Raw genomic sequence first — 17,545 nt, forward strand, 5'->3', positions numbered from 1 at the left:
CGCTATTCTAAGTGAGGAAAAGGTCAAAATAAAGTCAACAGGTCATTCTGTGGCAGAAAGGAAGCATATCAACTAAGCCATAGTTTACTACAGGCCTAGAGGTTGGCATAGGACAGTGTACATTTGTCCTCTCCGTTGCGACTCTCATTCTATATAATTATCGCCTTTCTTGCACTAATCATCTTGCCCCTGTCACTTCTCTTCCCTTACGTCTTTCTTCCTCTCTCTCACCTCTCACATCTTCCGTCTCTCACCTTCTCTCCTTTGTTTATCTCTTTCAGCTGCTTGCCAATCGCGTGACCGAGCGGAACAACGCGCAGGCTGCTATTACACGGGCGATTGCCGCTATACGAAGCGGCTACGAACACATCATCGCTCACTACAACGCAAACCAACCTCCAGATGTGTTGGTAATGGTTACCAACGCAATAGACGCCAGCATTGCCATTTCGGAGCATAGGTGGATGCAATATGATATCGAGGAACAGAGGGCCTTGGAGTGCTTCCGCCTAATTCTTTGCCGCCACCTGAAGGGGGCTCAACTAGAACTCACATCGTCAATATCGATCTGGAGACCAAGATACATTCAAGGGAGGTGCTGCAGGTCGGTATCGTTGATTCCAAAGGCGCGGCAGTACTTGATTGCCTCACTAGATATAGTGAGGGAGTCACCGCGCCTTCCGTGTCGTCATCGAGTGGGCCGGCAACCTGGCGCCAAAGGCAATGGGAAAGGAAAGTACGACAGTACAGTACGGTCAATGGAACCCTTGATGCAAAGGGCGTCGTTGGGAAACCCCAAGCCAAGGGTATCGACAAAGAAACCATTTTCGTGGCCTGGCATGAAGTTTGGAGGAATTCTGCAACAATGACAAATTAGCGATTATCCGTGACCACAGAGTAGAGATCTTGACCTCGCAAATCTTACAAAGCTGCTCTGCTTGATAAGGACCCGGAAACCGTATGGGCTCTACTATCACGCGGCTGAAATATATATTTCCTTCGGCTGCATCACACCTATTGCAGACTTCCTGGGCCAGTCTGGCTAGTAGTCTCATTTCATATAATATAGCCTATCTCCCATTAATCCTCTTGCCCTGTCACTTCACTTCACTTCACTTCACTTCTTTCTTTCTCTTCTATCACCTCTCACTTCTTTCATCCCTCACTTTCTCTCCTTTCTTTCCTCTTTCAGAATTCACTCCTGGCCTTCAACAAGGAGGACGATTTCGCGAGATATACTCCACATAGAGCTCCACAAATAGCTCGCACTTTCCAAGAAGGGGACAAGCCATCACTGCAAGAAACTAGTAAGTCAAGAAATTTTAACAAGGCTGCAACCTGTCTTAAGACACTAACACTAAGACCATATAGAAATGGCGTCAAACAATATAATCACACTACCGGACGAGCTCGACCTTATGCAGCTCCGGCAGCTTGCTGTTCGGATAACAGAGCGTAACAATACGCGGGCCAATATCATACGCGCAAGGGTCGCCATACAAAGTGCGTACGTACAGATAATGGCGCACTACGAACACGGCCAACTTCCGGATGTGTTAGTGGCGGTTACCAACGCCATTATTGACAGCCTTGTCACCTTAGAGCATAGGTGGACACTATGCAATATTGAGGAACAGGGGGATTTGGAGTGTTTCCGTCTGTTCCTTTGGCGTCAATCGGGCTCCTCTGGAACTAGGGAATGAAAATTGGAAGGAATTCGCGCTACCCCTGCCATGATGCCACGACCGGATTGCCCATGGCGACAGATTGCACCCAAAGGAGATGGCATTCCAGACGACCTTGGAAACGTACCGGTCACGCTAGACGAGCTCGAGATTGATGCGTACCATGTATGATTCTACAACAATGATACATTGGTGATTCTTCTGTGATCACAGAGTAGACATTTAAACCCTGTAAATCTTAAAAAGCTGCTCTAATCGATAAGGACACGGAAACCGTATGGGCCTCTGTTATCACGCGGCTGAAATATATATTTGTGGCTGCATCACCCTTGTTGCAGATCTCGTGGACTAGTTAGTCTAGCTAGTACTCTCTGGGGCCGGAGGCGCACCTATCTGACCACCTCAGCAACTTGTCATAAGATGCTGAAGAGCGCTGAACCCTTATTTGGGGCTCTGACCGCAGTAGCCTCGTGAAGTAGTATGTGCCGATAGGTAAACTTCACAGCAGGTAAACCATTCTTTGTTACGTATAGGTTTAAAATTCGGTGCGGAAAATCTTTCATTGTCTTAGGACAGACAATCACCAAAGTTGCTGCACATTATACACGTCACCATTGTAATTTTATATAGTATCAAACAGCCAGGGGACTGCTGGAAGTGTCTACCGTTATCCCCTTTATCCTCTCATTCCTATAAGTCCGTCACTTTTCTCACATTTTTCACGTTGTTCACGTTTTCCACTTTATCACTTTTACGCCTTACACTATCCCCAGCCTTATATATTTCTCTCACTTCGGGAATATCTGAAATCTTTCGAGAACCAGTGAGTCCGGCATCCAAAATATCAGCGACCTAGCCTTTCCACGACGGGCGGAGCAAGCTGATATCCAAATCTCCCAATTTGAACTGAGAGAGATCATTCGAACAGACAAAATACATGGTTCAAAATACATGGTTGCAACCCCCACTTGGGACAAAGCTTTCTGACGAGGACATGTACCTCGCATACAAAAATCTGACGGCCGTCGATTGAGGGAGAACCTACCCTGTGAACTTTGACAAGAACGGACATATCAGAGCCAGCCGCAACCCCGAAGATCCGGCCCCCTTGGCTTGGGCACATGGTCTCCCGATGGTGTATGTCGTGAAAGGATCGGCGCTTGTGCTCAGTGATGGCACAGATACAGAGACCACCATTACTCTCCGCCCCTACACTGAAGGTACCCGTGGATCATCCATGATCTTTGGGATGAGTCCTTGTCCGCTCATGGACATCAAAACGCGGATGGACAGAGCACTGTACTGGGCAGTTGCTTTGTCCCAACCAGAAACAACAGGCAGCTCAGTCAACTAATCTCCACTGTCAAGACGCCTCGCCCTCCGCGAAATATGAACTTTTACGACGGTGTAACGGGCTCATCTCGGTGGTGTCCGACAAAATGGATATATTACGAACGCTAATTTTTTCCACAAGCTGATGGATGTCTTACTCAAAGTCGATGGAATTTCAATTCACCACAGAGGGACCGCACAACGAATGCCGATGAACACTGATCGCTTAGCCGAAGGGGACTATGATATCTTTTGCCCTTAAGGTGAGTCTCTAATGAAATAATGAGGAACTAGGCTAACTTTATTAGGTTCTATCTGACTGACCGAAGAGAACTCCTAGACGAATACCATTAGAATAATCCGCGGCTAACCTAAGGATATTGCTCCTAGGGGATTATATAGAGAGCGCATGTATGAGAGGAGTAGGATACACAAGGCCCTGGCCTGTTCTCAGAAGCAAAAGCTAACCATATACAGAAAGGGCGAACAGCCGCGCGGTCATCCTACCCGATAATCTTGACCTACTGTAGCTCCGGCTGCCTACTTATAGGATGAACTAGCGTAACCACGCGTCGGCTGACATCACGCGTGCGGATGCTACGATCCGAAGGAGTTACACACGTCGTATAGGGACCTTGCCACGGAATAACTGCCGAATATGTTTGTTGTGATTCCCATTACTACGAACAGCGTCTGGCAACTTTAGTATATAAGTGGAGACTGCGATATTGAAGAAGAGGAAGACCTAAAGTCCCTCCATTTGCTTCTTTGATAGGACTAAGCTATCTGTCATGCATGGAAATTACGTTGGCCAGTGCCAATTGTCAAGCAAGTCCCCCTTTCTCCTTGCCCAAGTTCGTCGATTCTAACTTGTTACTTCTCATAGATTATGAGCCTCGACAACAGTTCCAAGGCTCACTTGCCTGACGGGCAGCTTGCATGAGCAAGTCCAACCGGTGGCCCCACTGCCAAAGTGTTTACTGCATTTGGGAATCAAATGAACTAGTATCCTTTCATCAACTGGGTATTGTAGAGGTGGTGTTTTGTCTCTGTTTCGTTGGGCCTCCATTGGCAGCTGGTCGTGGCCCCGGCTTTCCCCTTTCCTTCCTCAGACCGTGACGAGGCGGTTCTGGTACGCTGCTATATGCTTATAGCTTTGGTGGAATTTCCATATATGGTCGGGGGCCTTTTGCAATTCACTCCTTGGCCCTTTGTTGTGTCCTTTACACCTGCCCAGGATCTTGGGACCTTGCGTGATTGCATAAAAGTTGATAGGAATTCTACGATGGAAACAATTTTGCGACTATTTTTGAACACAGAGCAGGTGACTATAAAATCTCACAAGCCGATCTGATCACTACTCAACACCTAATGTCACTACTTTAGGTTTGTATAGTGTCAAGCATCTGGTGGACTGGTGGAAGTGTCCAAAGTTCTCCCTTTTATCCTCTCACATCACTCTCCTATCGCTCTCCATAGGTCCCTCACTTCTTTCACTTCTTTCATATCTGCCCTTCTCTCTTTTGGCCACTGCCGTCACGACTATCTACACATACCTTCCAAACACGGGAAGAGCAGAGCCATAGCTGCCGCGCGGTCAGAGACTTTAGCAGCGCTCAAACCTATATCAAGACCCTAACGCTTTTACAGAAATGGTTGAAAACCGGCCAGTTATAGCCATCCCACCAGATGAACTCGACCTAGTGCATATCCGACTGCTCGCCGACCGAGTGACCCAGCGCAACAACGCGCGAGCCAAAAATATACGGGCGAGTGCCGGCATCCGAATCAGTTACACACAACTTGCCGCGGAGCCAGGAGGACACCACATCCGTTAGCGCGCACCGCCTCCGCCCGCGTGATGCCTGAACAGCTCCTAGCTGAGGTCGCGAAGAGATTCCTGTTTGTATTCCTGATCGGAACAAGTCATAATAGTGGCACCGAGGAGACCATTGTCCCTTTGGTAGTCCCAGGGTCGTTCGCAATCTGCATATATATACTATCAATGAAGCCTATTTCGTGCCCGAATATATCTTGCCTCCACTCTCTTAAGCCGAGGAGATCACATTGCCCACTGGAGATATTTCCGGATCAGTATGTGGACCACAGCTGAATATCTGGTGGTGTAAGATTTGGTTGGGGAAATATGTTATGACAGGATTCATCTGATTGATGCCTTGTTCTGTCAGGCTTCACATGCTTGCTAGCTATCTACCTAGGTACCTAGGTAGTATATTAGCTGATCTGACAGATAGAGGATCCAACCTTCTCCTCTCTCCCCTCTCTTCCTCTGACCTTTGCTGCCAGATCAAAATCGTCCATCTGCCTTTGGACAGACAGTTGCCTTTCTCATTGTCTCACTTTTCTCTTCTCTCAACCCTCACCCCTCACCTCTCACCTCTCTCAGCTCTCTCAGCTCTCTCAGCTCTCTCAGCTTTCTCACCTCTCTCACCCCTCCTACTATTCCTCGAACTCTCTCGCTACTCCCACTTCTCCTTCCCCTATTATTTCTCTCACTTCCAACTCATCCTCAAGTCTTTCAGAACCAGTGATTCTGAGAGCAAAACTATCAGTAAGTTAGCACCTATCTCAAGAAGCCAACGCTAACAATATACAGAAATGACCGACACCCGCGAGGTCATCCTTCTCGACAACCTCGACATCGCGCAGCTCCGGATCCTTCGTGTTAAGATGATCGGGCGCAACAATACCCGCGCCGAGATTACTCGGGCAAACGCTGCGATTCGAAGCAGCCACGCCCAACTAATGCGCGACTTCGATGGTCAACCAGAGTTGTTAATGCCGGCGACAATTGCCATGAACCACAGCTTGGCTCTTTTGGCCTATATGTCGCGAATGTGCGATATTGAAGAAGAGGAGGACCTCGAATGCTATCGCCTACTTCTTTGGCGGGGCTAAGACATATACCAGTAAAGGCTTTGTTGTGAGTTTCCGTCCTGATCTTTCAATTCTGGCTACGGTTGCTAATGTAGGACTAGTTCCTGCCAACGCCGCGCTATGATACCCCCGAAGTCAGGAGCCTTGTTCACCTTACCCACTTGATAACCTCCTACTGGACCCTCCCCTCACGAATTGTCACCATTCGAGGACAAGGCCGGATTCTGACCCCGATTGGGGACTGCCCGCTGGTAATATCAAACACGAGCACTGATGTAGGAAGTTGGGCACTCAAAGGAAACTAAGAAGAAAATTAACAATTCATCACGCACGTTGCTATCTCAATCCGTGACCGATTCGTACCAACAATGCTTAGGTTCCGGAAGGAATTGAAGGGAACCGAGTGGAGTTGCTCGCTTGTCTGTCCTGGGCGGAGCAGTTTTGGCTCAATGTTGAGGGAGACTTCGGTCCCGGTGAAGATGGCGAGTCTGGATTCTTGCTCCCTCGAGACCTGATCGATGGCATTGCGGCATGTGTCCGACACCTGTTCTCGTCTTTTGATAACTTCACCAAGGCACACCGTCGTGCTCATTCCCTCGCCGGCACGAACCTATCCCATGTGAGTTTCGCTCATGATTCGGGATCATTTCATTGTTGCTGACTTGTGTTGTCGACCAAAGATGCTTATTCCCAATAGGTTTCGTCTCGCTCATCATTGGTAGTCCCGGGTAATCTCGCTGTCAACTTCGACTCGGAATGGGCCAAGCTCTCGGTGGAGAGTTCTCACTGCCCCCGTTCGCGTGCAGCAGAGGAGCCGGCCAGGTCCTGGTACATCCTGTCATGATCTGCATCTGATAGGCTATCACATGCTAGATCTATCTGATAGATTAGTTTGCTTTCTTCGATTTGTTTGCTAGTTCTTTGTTTGCCTCGCCTAAACGAGAAGGGACAGGGTTTGTGTCGTTTGCACTATGTCTCGGTTTGATTAAGCTTTCATAAAGAGAGCTCGCCAGATCTCTTGCTCTCTTTCCTTCCTTCCTTCCCTGTCTTTAGTATCTTGAATCAAATGCACTCTCATGCATGCTTTGGCTTCTTGCTTTGGCTTGTAAATCTGGCAGGTGACACATCCTGACGGAAAGCGACAACGCCAGCTTTGTGATCACAAATGAGCGTCTGATCCTTCGGACCTTTGTTGCTTGTGATTGTTATCCTTCATGATATATAAGGGCCTCTGGTCCTGATAGGCTTCGTAGATATGGCTTATGCTCTATCTACCAACTAGGCGAAAAACGGGGGATTCGCAGATACTAGGCTGACTCTTATATTTAACCAAAACCTAACTACCTATAAGGTACCTAGGTAGTCACCTAGTCCGGGTCACGTGATAGTTTTGCCCTAACCAACAATTATAGAACTTGGGGCAAGGAATTTGCCTTCCCTATATGTACATGGGCAAATTCACTTTAAGCTCCCATCGTATATTCTCTCGGTTTTCTTCTGGTTTCTTACATATGCAAATACCCGTATGACTATTAGTGAACATGACAAAATATATACGGCTTTTCCAAAAAGATTCACAATCCAAACAGTACTTGCCACCTCTAGCTTCTCTTTCTGACAATTGATAAGAGGCCCGGCGGTCCATAACCGGATAGCATGTGTGATCAGAGCAGAGGTTAATTTGTCGGGGCAGATTTTAAGTCTTGGTCTACATCAAATCAGCACAAATAAGGATTAATCATCTATGGCACTGACCCCGGGAGCTACATGTTCATCTGGTTATGTCTGCAAACGAGCTTTCACTATGTGCAGATGCATATCAGAATCAATGATATCCTAGGACTCTATATTTCCAAATCAGATTTAATTCCTGTTGTTGCTTGTCATGTCAAAGTCTTTGTTCTTTGTTTGGTACTCACCTATATAAGAGGAACTTCACACAACTAGTGCGACCTGACTTTACTTTACCTTCAGTTATCGCTCAGTCTATAATTACAAAGTTCTAGTCGAACTTTCCTATATAAATACATAATATTCTACTTGCCATTTTCCTGGGTATTATGGATATGGTACCATGTCCAGCATAAAAAGCTGCATAGCTTCGTTATACTTCTGTTATACAGCACATTCCATACGCGTGGCATTCGAGGCGATGGTAAATGCCCGACCATGGAAACTCAGCCCTTCACATTTCGTGTAATTGCTGAGTCTATGGTAGGCGAAATGGAGTCAGCAAATGACTCACTAGTGTTCCTACAGGTTGAGGAACAGGAAGATGCAGAGAGATTTTCGCCTGCCTTGCTGCATTCTGGCTGGAAAGGAACGACACGAACATGAAGGCCGCCTCGAGCGCCTTCACGATCGGCCAAATCGTGGCAAGCAACGACTTCGTCGCCCAACCTCGCCGCATTAGCCGACAGTTGTTCTCGCGCAAAAGCACGTACCCCGACTGCCATGACGACAAGCCTTAGCCGGGGGCAGACTCCCTAAGGAATTCAAGCACGAGTCCTGAAGAGATATGATGAGAGTCTAGACGAATGTGGGAAGGAGACAATATGTGAATTGCTCAATCTTTCTGACTTGATGCTTATATGGAGGTTTGGTGCAAATCACACATGACAAGTTCTCATTTACTTGCTTCGTTAGCATTGAGCTCCTGTTTTCCCCATACTGTCTGCGCCATTTCTATCAATTTCAAGACCTCCATCATCATCCTCTTACCTTCAACAACCTACACACCTCACCCCATATTTTCCCACTACACAACGCCGAATTCTACACGACTGATTCACCAGTAAGCTTTCACGGGTCATAATAACAGTTGTGATGTTTTCAAGCTAATTCGGTGTGTTCCTTGGAGGACGTTTTACCACATCATCCATTTCTCTTTTCATGTCCTTCGCTGAAGACCCGTTGCTATTCCGCAAGTCGGTGAGATCCTTTCACCTTCACCGCAGCCCTGCCCACTGCCGCCGAGCTGCCCGCGAAGACCGTGAGCGCCGCAACCATCGATGGTGACGCCCCCACTGAGCATCATTAACCGGCGCGCTATCTCTACGCTGTGCCATTCACAACACAACACGTTCACATTCTTTACCTGCTTACATCGCACTTACTGCTGACGAGTCTGTTTCAGTCGTCGACTGCCGCCCGCTTCACAAAATTCTCGAGCCGGACCACTACCCTATGCCATGCCAGGACCACATCGTTCAAATGTGTAGGGGAAAACCTTCTATCACGATCATTGACGCGGCAAATTTTTCTACCAATGGATGGTACATCCCGATGACATCGGACTCCAGTCCGTCGTCACGAGTAGGTCCCCCTTGGTTGTGCCCACATGCAGTTCGAGATTTTTGCGCTGGTGCACTACACCAACGGGTTCTGGATCCATAGTGGACCAGAGGAGCCACGAGATCTCCGTTCCGCCGTCGCTGCAAAGCTTAAGGTCCTTATTCGGGACTTCATAAGGGCTGTTCGCTCCCACCGCCAGGAATGGGAGATCACCGATGCCGACAAAACCAGAGTGAGTATATTATATATCGAGTGGGTTATTCGAATTCACTGACAGTATAATAGGAAACCTCGATTACGTACGGCCGGGCCTATCAAGACGCTTTGGGAGACATTCCATTAGAGTATTCCCTCGTAAACCCTAACCGCCCTCCCCCAATCACCGGCCAACCTGGGGCCATCTTCGCCCAATCCTTCGGCTTTCCTATTATGCCTCGCGGATAGGAGTTTCTCGAAGTAGCGGTCATGGGCAACGAGAGCTCGATGGCCTACACCTAGCGACAGATTGATGACATCCTCCGCAAGTTCCGTAAATGGTGCCGATTGTACGTTGACGACATCGTCGTCGTCGGCGACACGCTACGGGACCACATCGACCGCCTACGCTTAGTGTTCGTCACGCTGTTAGAGTATAACATCTGTCGCATTGGCTTCCTGTCACTCCCCTTACTCGGCAAGGAGATCGACGAATTCGGGACGACGACTAAGGAGGAGAAACTACCACATCGAGTGCTCCGACAAGAGCACCAATCCTGGAACCTTGCCTCCCGACCTGATAGCTGCCTTGTGATCTACCGGTAGTACCGGTCAGGGATATGGCAACGTCGTGAAGGCCAAGGCCAGAACATATATGGACTCATTCCTTGGCCCGGATAACGTTAGGGGCAATGCAGTTTATTCGAGGCTCAAATAATTGCTTGCAGGAAAGAAGTGCTATGAGGAAGTGCTATGAGGAAGTGGTATCTAAATGACACCCTTGATTACCGCCTATCCGCCATATAACTAGCCTCGTGATATCTCTCATTCCTAGACTAACAGAGGGAACCCCGCAAGCTAGCCCAACCCCAGTGAACAGTGGCTTTTAGAACCTAGTTGTGGCATATTCTTCTCTGGCTTGCCCGTTGGATGAGAATGGAGTTGAATGCCTAAGGTGATGAAGTTCTTTCCTACAGGCCATAACCTTAACGGTCCCAGCATCCCGGTCTCCCTATGTTAGCTTAAAGAAAGCCGGAATACCTTACAGGAGCGAGAAATTCGAGGGGCTCTTTCTCCGCAGGAGAGCTTCCTGAAGCTGAACTGCAGCGCAGCCGCTTTCCTCCATCTTTAGCTTATAGGTAAGATAGCATCATTCTATTATTAGTACACGCATTGGATAGGATAGCCCTGGAGGTATCTTGTTTTTACCGCCACGCCATCTAACCTGGCCTGACCCGAATCGTCCGGCATAGCTTATCTCCTAGCGTCGGGCCGAACTACCAGAAGTGGATAGCCACGAATTGATGACGCGGCTTTCGAATATGTTGTAGCCTTATCATATATGAACCGTGCTTTTTCCGCTTATGCAGGCAGATCTGCAATCTGATAAAAATTTCCCGATATAGTACATTTCATCTTACTTCTCTTACCAGTGTGGTCTCACACTGATCTCCCTCCAGAATGCGACCGCCATCGCTCCTCCCATTACTCGGGTTTATAGGCTTATCATGCGCCCTCTCAACTACGCCAGATAACGAGCCAGTCAAAAATGCAAATCACATTTTCAACGTTATCCAAGACTCAATGCGCCAGTGGGGATCGTCTCTACACCATAATGGAGTGTCGTTCTTCCTCGCGGGTGTTCCCGCCGGCACCCAAGTCTACCACGGGACATCCAAGGCCAGTCCGGTGAATGGTACCGAGTGGTTGGCGTTTGAGCCCGAACATGCCATGGTCTTCGCCCGGCCGCGGCGCGGCCCTCCGCCACACCTACCGCCCGACGACCCCGATACCGAGCGACATGCTAGAGGCTATGGCGAACTACGGAAGCGGCATCATTATAACAAAGACGAGAAACACCATGGCCCGCCAGGTGGTCGCTCACCGAAGGAATCCGGTGAAAACGAGGCCGGGTATTTGCATACCTATGCTGCAGCAAAGGATCTCCGCCTTCTATATCTCGACGGTATGTCTGCTGCCAAGACATCCAAGGGCACGCTTGATTCCCAGGATGCGGTTCTGTTCGCCGGCTCGCTGGACGACCATCCGACTCCGGGTGGACAAGAGAACGAACGCGCCAGGCTAGCCTGCGAGATGGCTCAGAATGAATGGGAGGGTCGCATTGACGGTGTGCTGCGCATGGAAGCCGGCTTTGAGATTATCCTGTGCGATTTCGAGCGCGATCTAATCCCCGTGCGAATCACGCAGGTCAAGCGAAGCTCCGAGGAACACCGTGCGCCTAGGGGTAGCCGTAAACATGGCGACCGGGACGGTCCTCGTAAAGAGGCTGATGACAAGCACCATGACGGTCGTGGTCCAAGCCAAGGTGATGATGGAAATAGACACGGGCCCGGTGGCCCTGGTGGTCCTGGAGCGCCTCCCCATGGCGGACCTGGAAACGGGCCCGACGCGTCCCGCTGGATGCGTGCAATTACCGCGCGGTATAACGGGATCGGTGGAAACCGTGTCTCGTTGGACTTCAACCACTTCGTCACAGCTTTCTCCCACGACGTAGAGCTCTTCCGAGATAATTCAACCTTCCCCCGACTCGTTGGCCTCTCTGCTGAGGAGCGCGCTGCTATCCGTGCCGAAGTCACGGACTTAGTCATGACGCATCATCCCGCCGAAGTCGGCGAGGACTGGCAGGCGATCACCGATATGATTGTGATTCGGTATAGTAAGGAGCTGTCGTACTTTGTTTCCGGTAGCATTGATTCATTTGAGCGTCTGCAATCTGAGATTGAGCGTGTCCTGTCTCCGTTCATTGACTACAGTGAGCGGGATGATGTCGCTGAGATTGAGCGTTGTGCAACTCAGTTCTTGCTGTCGACATCTTTCGAGAGTGGGGGCATTGCGGCGCGTGCCGTTTATGGTGTTACTCACAGAATTTGTTCGTCTCTGGTTGAGGCTGGCAAGGGGCGGGATCTTATGTCTGCGATTCGGGTTATTCGGGATCTGGTTGGGTACCTTGATTGGGCGACCTGGAAGAAGTGCCGGGGCTGTGCGGCGAATGAGATTTGTGTTGTGCCTATTTGGCCGATGGGTACGGTCCAGGACTATGATAGTCCACAGTGCAAGGATGCATCGAATCCATACGACCAAGGCGGAGAGAGTTACTGGGGTGGAATGCACAACTGAGTGACTGATGCGGACCACCTGTCTATTGTTTTGATTCAGGTTTTGGATACCCTACAGCGGAAGTCTCTTAGACATAATTGGCTTAATTCAGACATATAGAACATTTATCAAGGGTATATACAATACAGAACGTAATGCTGCTGAAGAAGTGTAAAAAGGGAGACCAGTGTTCGTCATTGTTGCATGCGCTAGTTCCAAAGCAAACCACGGGGTCGTATTCCCATTATATAAAATATGGAATTGGTGAATGGTAGAAGAGAACGATCAGATCCCATCAAGGGTAAAGTCTTTACAGGGGAAGAGCACCCTTGGCGGAGGAGGCGGAGGAGACAATGGAGCCGACGGTAGTGCCGACGCTGCCGAGGCCGAGAGAGGACAGGAGAGTCTGAACAGTGCTCTCAACCTTGACCAAAAGGACGGAAGCCTTGTCCTCAGTGGTGACGGCGATGAAGTCAGCACCGGGGATGTTGGGGATCTTGGACTTCAGCTCGGAGACGGAGGGGGCCATGGCGACGACGTTGCCAACGGGGCCCTGGACAGTGGAGAGGTCAAGACCACCACCGAGGAGACCACCGAGGAGACTAGGCTCAAGCTGGGCGAGGAGGTTCTTGCCACCGGCAATGCCGTTAACATCAGTGATGGAGAGAACGTTCTGGAGAGTGTCACGCTTGATGTAGCCGGTGACGGACTCGAGGCCACCAACGATGGAGCCGATAAGGCCGCCGACCTGGCCGAGACCAAGGCTGTCGAGGAGGTTGACAACTTCGCTGGTCAGCTGGATGAGGGCGGCGTTGCCGTTGTCGAGGACGGCGGTGACCTGGTGGAGACCGGAGCCGCCGCTGGTGTTGAGCTGGTCAACGGAGTCGGCTGTCTGGATGACCTGGCCAACGGGCTTCTGGAGGGCGCTGACGGGCAGCTTGCTCATCAGGCTCTGCAGCTCGGACTCAGCGGTCATCTTGATGCTCGAGGTTCCAGCCTGGTTAAGGATGGAAAGAACCTGGCCGTGGCCGGCACCGTCCAGGGTGGAGAGAAGCTGGTTGGGAGCGGCGCCCTGGGTCAAGTCGGAGGCGGCACCGGTAGGAATGGGCAAGCCGGACATGGCGGAGGATGCGGCGGCACCGGGGCAGGTGGGGATCATAGAGACCACGGGCAGAGGGATGCCCGAGGGGATGACGCCGGAGGGCAAGCAAGAGGGAACTCCGGAAGGCAGAGCATCGGTGGTGCCCGAGGGGATGTTGTTAACAAGGTTGGCGAGGTTGGCGGGCAGGGCCATAGCAGTTGAAGCCAGAACGGCAGCGGAGAAGGCGAAAGACTTCATCTTGTCGTTTAGTGAGTGGAATAAGTTCAAAAGACTTGTTTGGTAAAATGAATGGACGGTATGAACCGAGATCAAAGAATGACTGTTGGTAAGGAATGACAGGAAGAAAGTTCTTGGAGTTCAAACATAATGGCAAGACGTCTCGTGTTATATACGATAGCTGCTGGTAGGGGATCAGCGTTGATACGAGTCCGCCCCTCCTATGTTGACGTCGTTGGGTGTTCTCCTGAGCTAGCAAATGCCTCGACAGAGGGGCCGCTCTTCTCGCAAATGAGTCCGATGGGGTAAATGGAACAATAGTGTTCCTGTTTCATCTACCAAGACATAAGCTTTACGCTGAGTGGCTGATGAAAGAACCGCCACACCAGATTGGGTCCGGCACATAATGTTAGTTCCGCTTTAAGCTTAATAAAATGCCCATCTTCATTAGCCATTTTGCAGATCATTGACTGGGCTCCAAAACAAAGCCGGAGGATAGCTCCCGCTCCAACTTTGGGGGTCCAAGATACGGATGACATCGCCATCTTTATTGGTCCAATTCGACCCAATTTTGAGTCGGGAAACCCCCTGGTTCAGGGATTAAAAAGAAGTATTCCCATTATAAGGCCTCATTTACCACAGATTCTGTTCAGGCTTCAAAGTACACCGCACCCGTAGCACCAAGATAATATGGGGGCTCCGAGCCCAAGTCCAGCGGCATTTGTTATTGATAGCGTCGTCGGCAGCAAACCTTAAGATGTCAAGCCGGGATCGACACTACTAGTCCCAACCTTCTGATCAGCATGGTCAATGATTCGTGGCCTTCCGTGCTAAGGTCGCTTGAGATCAGCAGTTTATGTGCCAAAAGAAACTGTACCAAGGAGGTTAAACTCCACGTGGGCAACATTAACGCTGATTGCAATTTTATCCCTCCCCAGTGGGTTAAAATGTCAAATAGTTCAGTGGACCCTGGGCGCCCGTTAATTGCGGTGAGTTCTTTGTTTGCCGGAAAAATGGAGGAGGATTGGGGGAGTGGTGATGATATCATTATTTATCGGATGAGTGGGATACCTTTTAGGGGATTGGATTGACAGGGGCTACCAAACCTCCTCCGGCGTCGATGTATGTTGTATGTTGTAGATATTTTTATTTTACTGCTCCCTACTCTGCTGTACTCCGTACTGTCGCAGTTCCAGTCCAAATTGAAAGCAAATCAGCAGATCTGAATATTCGATGAATTAAATAAAAAGGGGACAAAGTCAAAAGCCGTTGAGTTTGGCTTAACCTTTCCCAATGGATCCGGGGAATTCAGGGGTAACCTTATTAAAACGCTCACTCCTCTTGGTAATTTATTTACATTTACGGAGTAGTAAATGTTAGCGTGTATTATGTTTTGATATGTTCGGTTGATGTTATTTGATGTTACTCCGTATGTTGTAGATCCCGTATAATATTGCTCCTCAATACTAAATAATTGAGGCAACAACAAATAGCAGTGGAGCAGATCGTCCTTGACGTTGCCTTAAAACATAAAGTACAAACCTAATTCAACCCTTCCGCCTGTCGGTGGGGAAAATGGATATTATAAACGTGGTATCAATTTGAAGATGACATCTTTATAACTCTATCCTGGTCTTCCGTGTATAAAGGTGCGATGAGGTTGCAGATATTCACTGTGTGGATTCACCATAGATTTCCTCAGTAATGACTAACAACTTAGTTCGACAAAATCTTAACTGCTGCAGCTTCAGCAACCACCATGACGGCGGTTTGAATGTTACCGGTCGGGAGGTCAGGATGGATACTGGCATCAACAATGAACTGGAAAAAAAAGGGGTTAGCATCATCTCCTGAAACGAACTATTCTGGGTCACATACCAGGTTATCCACTCCGTAGACCTTAGCATTAGTATCGACAACGGAAGTGCCGTTCTTACGGCCATCATCGGTACCCATCTTCGCACTGCTGACGTAGTGCGTACCAGGGGTTTGAGCCTTCAAGATGGCCGAAACATTGGTGTGACTCTCAAGCTTAAAGCCAGTGGACGGGGCCGTGATGTCCTTGACCATCTTCTGAATAAAAGTGCGGGCGGCCTTCCGGTCAGCAGCAGTCTGGAGGTAGGGCGACTTCTCAATGATAGTGTTTCCGCTGGCATCAAGTCCCAGGACACCGGATGAGGTGAGGCCGTGAGTCATGTACGTGGTCATGGTTACCACGCCCTCCTCAGTAGGCGCGCACGAGCCCTGGTAGTACTGGGTGTGGCCATCAATCTCCTCCGACGTGAAGAAGATCAAGCGGTGCTTGCCCTGGGTCAGGACACCGCTGTGCTTACGGTAGAGGGAGATATCGCGAGAGTCAGTTCCATTGAGTACACCTTCGTAGTCGACAAGTCCAAATGATGCGTTGGTGTTGAAGGTGATCGGGAAAATGGGGTGGTCCTTGAGACCGACACCGACAGGCAGGTCAATCCACTGAGCCTTGGGAGGCACGGCAACTCCGCTCTTCTTCGCAGTCTCGATCTGGGCCTTGCCGCCAATACCAGAGTTCCACAACAGACGCGGGGTCGACAGAGCGCCCGCAGCGAGCACCACGCGACCGTGCGGAGCAACCGTGATGATCTGGGAGCGGCCCGAGGGAGTCTGAACCTCGACACCAGTGACCTGACTACCGGAACGGACCAAGCGAATCACTTTGGTTCGGAGAGCAAGGTGGAAGTTGTCCAGCTTGGCAGCAGCGGGGAGATAGGTGCGAACAGGGCCAGCACGCATCTGATCCTGCACGTTCCAGGACGGGTAGCTGTAGATCTGGTGCTTCTCATTGGGCTCGGCGATCATATCCACCGACTTCCAACCAAGACCACTGAGGAACTTGGATAGCACATTATACAGACCCTGGTCATATCGCTTGCCGTCGGCGGAGGGCAGGGTGGTTCCGGGGTTGCGCTTGTAGAGTCGGTCTGCAGCCGACTCGACATCCTTCCACTTCCAGCCCTCGGGCCATTTGTCGTCGAAGTCACGGGCTGGCGGGTGAACGAAGACCATATAGTTGACTGTTACTCCACCGCCGAGCACACAGGCAGCATTGCCGGCAGTGTCGGTGCACATGTACTGGTTCCAGACATCGAGCGCACCGATGTTGGCCGACAGTCCTGGAAGATCGATGGGAGTCAATGAGTGGTCCCATGTGAGGGTCTCATTGTTCCCGGTGGCCACGGTTGGTCCGACACCTCGCTCCAGGAGCAGAACTTTCTTTCCGGCCTGGGCGAACTTCTCGGCGCTGATGATACCGGAAGGGCCACCACCGACCACAATATAATCATAGGTGTGGTTCTGGAAGACTGAAGCAGAGGCAGCCCCTGTAAAAACAGAGAGCGCAATGGCGAGAGGGCCGGCCTGGAAGATCCTCATTTTGACGTCTACTAAGGAATAAGATCTCACTACGAAATCCCGCTCTATAAATCTGGTCTGTGAAGGGCGTTGGCCATTTTAACTGTTTTCACGACAAGCCCGTCGCACCCACCCAGACCACGCCGGTGGATCAATTGTTAAAGACTTGGCGAGAGACATGGCGAAACATGGCTCGTCGGGGATTAATTTCGTCAAATCGCACCGATTAGGTATAGTGCGATCAGATAAGAGCACTTAACTTTTTCTTTCTTAAAGCAGCGTGGGAACTTTCTGATCTGAGTTTCCGTCTGAGGGTTTT

At 50.0% G+C, this 17,545-nt stretch overlaps 8 protein-coding genes across 8 annotated transcripts; 5 read left to right on the forward strand and 3 right to left on the reverse strand.

Moving 5' to 3' along the window:
- Positions 1-95: 95 nt before the first annotated feature.
- Positions 96-1,703, forward strand: N7489_002561 (uncharacterized protein; the record flags this gene model as incomplete). The annotated part of the gene is made up of 3 exons (XM_056708316.1): positions 96-604; positions 655-806; positions 1,372-1,703. Coding segments are annotated over 3 exons (993 nt in total), but the record flags the coding sequence as incomplete, so codon positions are not given.
- Positions 1,704-4,669: 2,966 nt separating this feature from the next.
- On the forward strand, positions 4,670-4,855 carry N7489_002562 (uncharacterized protein; the record flags this gene model as incomplete). The annotated part of the gene is made up of 1 exon (XM_056708317.1): positions 4,670-4,855. The coding sequence occupies one exon, from the start codon at positions 4,670-4,672 to the stop codon at positions 4,853-4,855; it is 186 nt and encodes a 61-aa protein (XP_056572619.1).
- Positions 4,856-5,636: 781 nt separating this feature from the next.
- Positions 5,637-5,936, forward strand: N7489_002563 (uncharacterized protein; the record flags this gene model as incomplete). The annotated part of the gene is made up of 1 exon (XM_056708318.1): positions 5,637-5,936. The coding sequence occupies one exon, from the start codon at positions 5,637-5,639 to the stop codon at positions 5,934-5,936; it is 300 nt and encodes a 99-aa protein (XP_056572620.1).
- A 2,156-nt stretch (positions 5,937-8,092) lies between these two features.
- N7489_002564 (uncharacterized protein) lies at positions 8,093-8,371 on the reverse strand (the record flags this gene model as incomplete). Its single annotated transcript, XM_056708319.1, has 2 exons — positions 8,093-8,124; positions 8,161-8,371. 2 exons carry the CDS (start codon positions 8,369-8,371, stop codon positions 8,093-8,095), a joined length of 243 nt encoding a protein of 80 aa, XP_056572621.1.
- An 884-nt stretch (positions 8,372-9,255) lies between these two features.
- Positions 9,256-10,010, forward strand: N7489_002565 (uncharacterized protein; the record flags this gene model as incomplete). The annotated part of the gene is made up of 2 exons (XM_056708320.1): positions 9,256-9,441; positions 9,708-10,010. 2 exons carry the CDS (start codon positions 9,256-9,258, stop codon positions 10,008-10,010), a joined length of 489 nt encoding a protein of 162 aa, XP_056572622.1.
- Positions 10,011-10,865: 855 nt separating this feature from the next.
- Positions 10,866-12,542, forward strand: N7489_002566 (uncharacterized protein; the record flags this gene model as incomplete). The annotated part of the gene is made up of 1 exon (XM_056708321.1): positions 10,866-12,542. One exon carries the CDS (start codon positions 10,866-10,868, stop codon positions 12,540-12,542), a length of 1,677 nt encoding a protein of 558 aa, XP_056572623.1.
- A 289-nt stretch (positions 12,543-12,831) lies between these two features.
- N7489_002567 (uncharacterized protein) lies at positions 12,832-13,860 on the reverse strand (the record flags this gene model as incomplete). Its single annotated transcript, XM_056708322.1, has 1 exon — positions 12,832-13,860. One exon carries the CDS (start codon positions 13,858-13,860, stop codon positions 12,832-12,834), a length of 1,029 nt encoding a protein of 342 aa, XP_056572624.1.
- Positions 13,861-15,555: 1,695 nt separating this feature from the next.
- On the reverse strand, positions 15,556-17,247 carry N7489_002568 (putative cellobiose dehydrogenase; the record flags this gene model as incomplete). Its single annotated transcript, XM_056708323.1, has 2 exons — positions 15,556-15,660; positions 15,718-17,247. The coding sequence occupies 2 exons, from the start codon at positions 17,245-17,247 to the stop codon at positions 15,556-15,558; spliced, it is 1,635 nt and encodes a 544-aa protein (XP_056572625.1).
- Positions 17,248-17,545: the final 298 nt, after the last annotated feature.

Source organism: Penicillium chrysogenum (assembly GCF_028827035.1).
Source record: "Penicillium chrysogenum strain IBT 35668 chromosome Unknown utg000001l_segment0_segment0, whole genome shotgun sequence".
NCBI lineage: Eukaryota > Fungi > Ascomycota > Eurotiomycetes > Eurotiales > Aspergillaceae > Penicillium > Penicillium chrysogenum.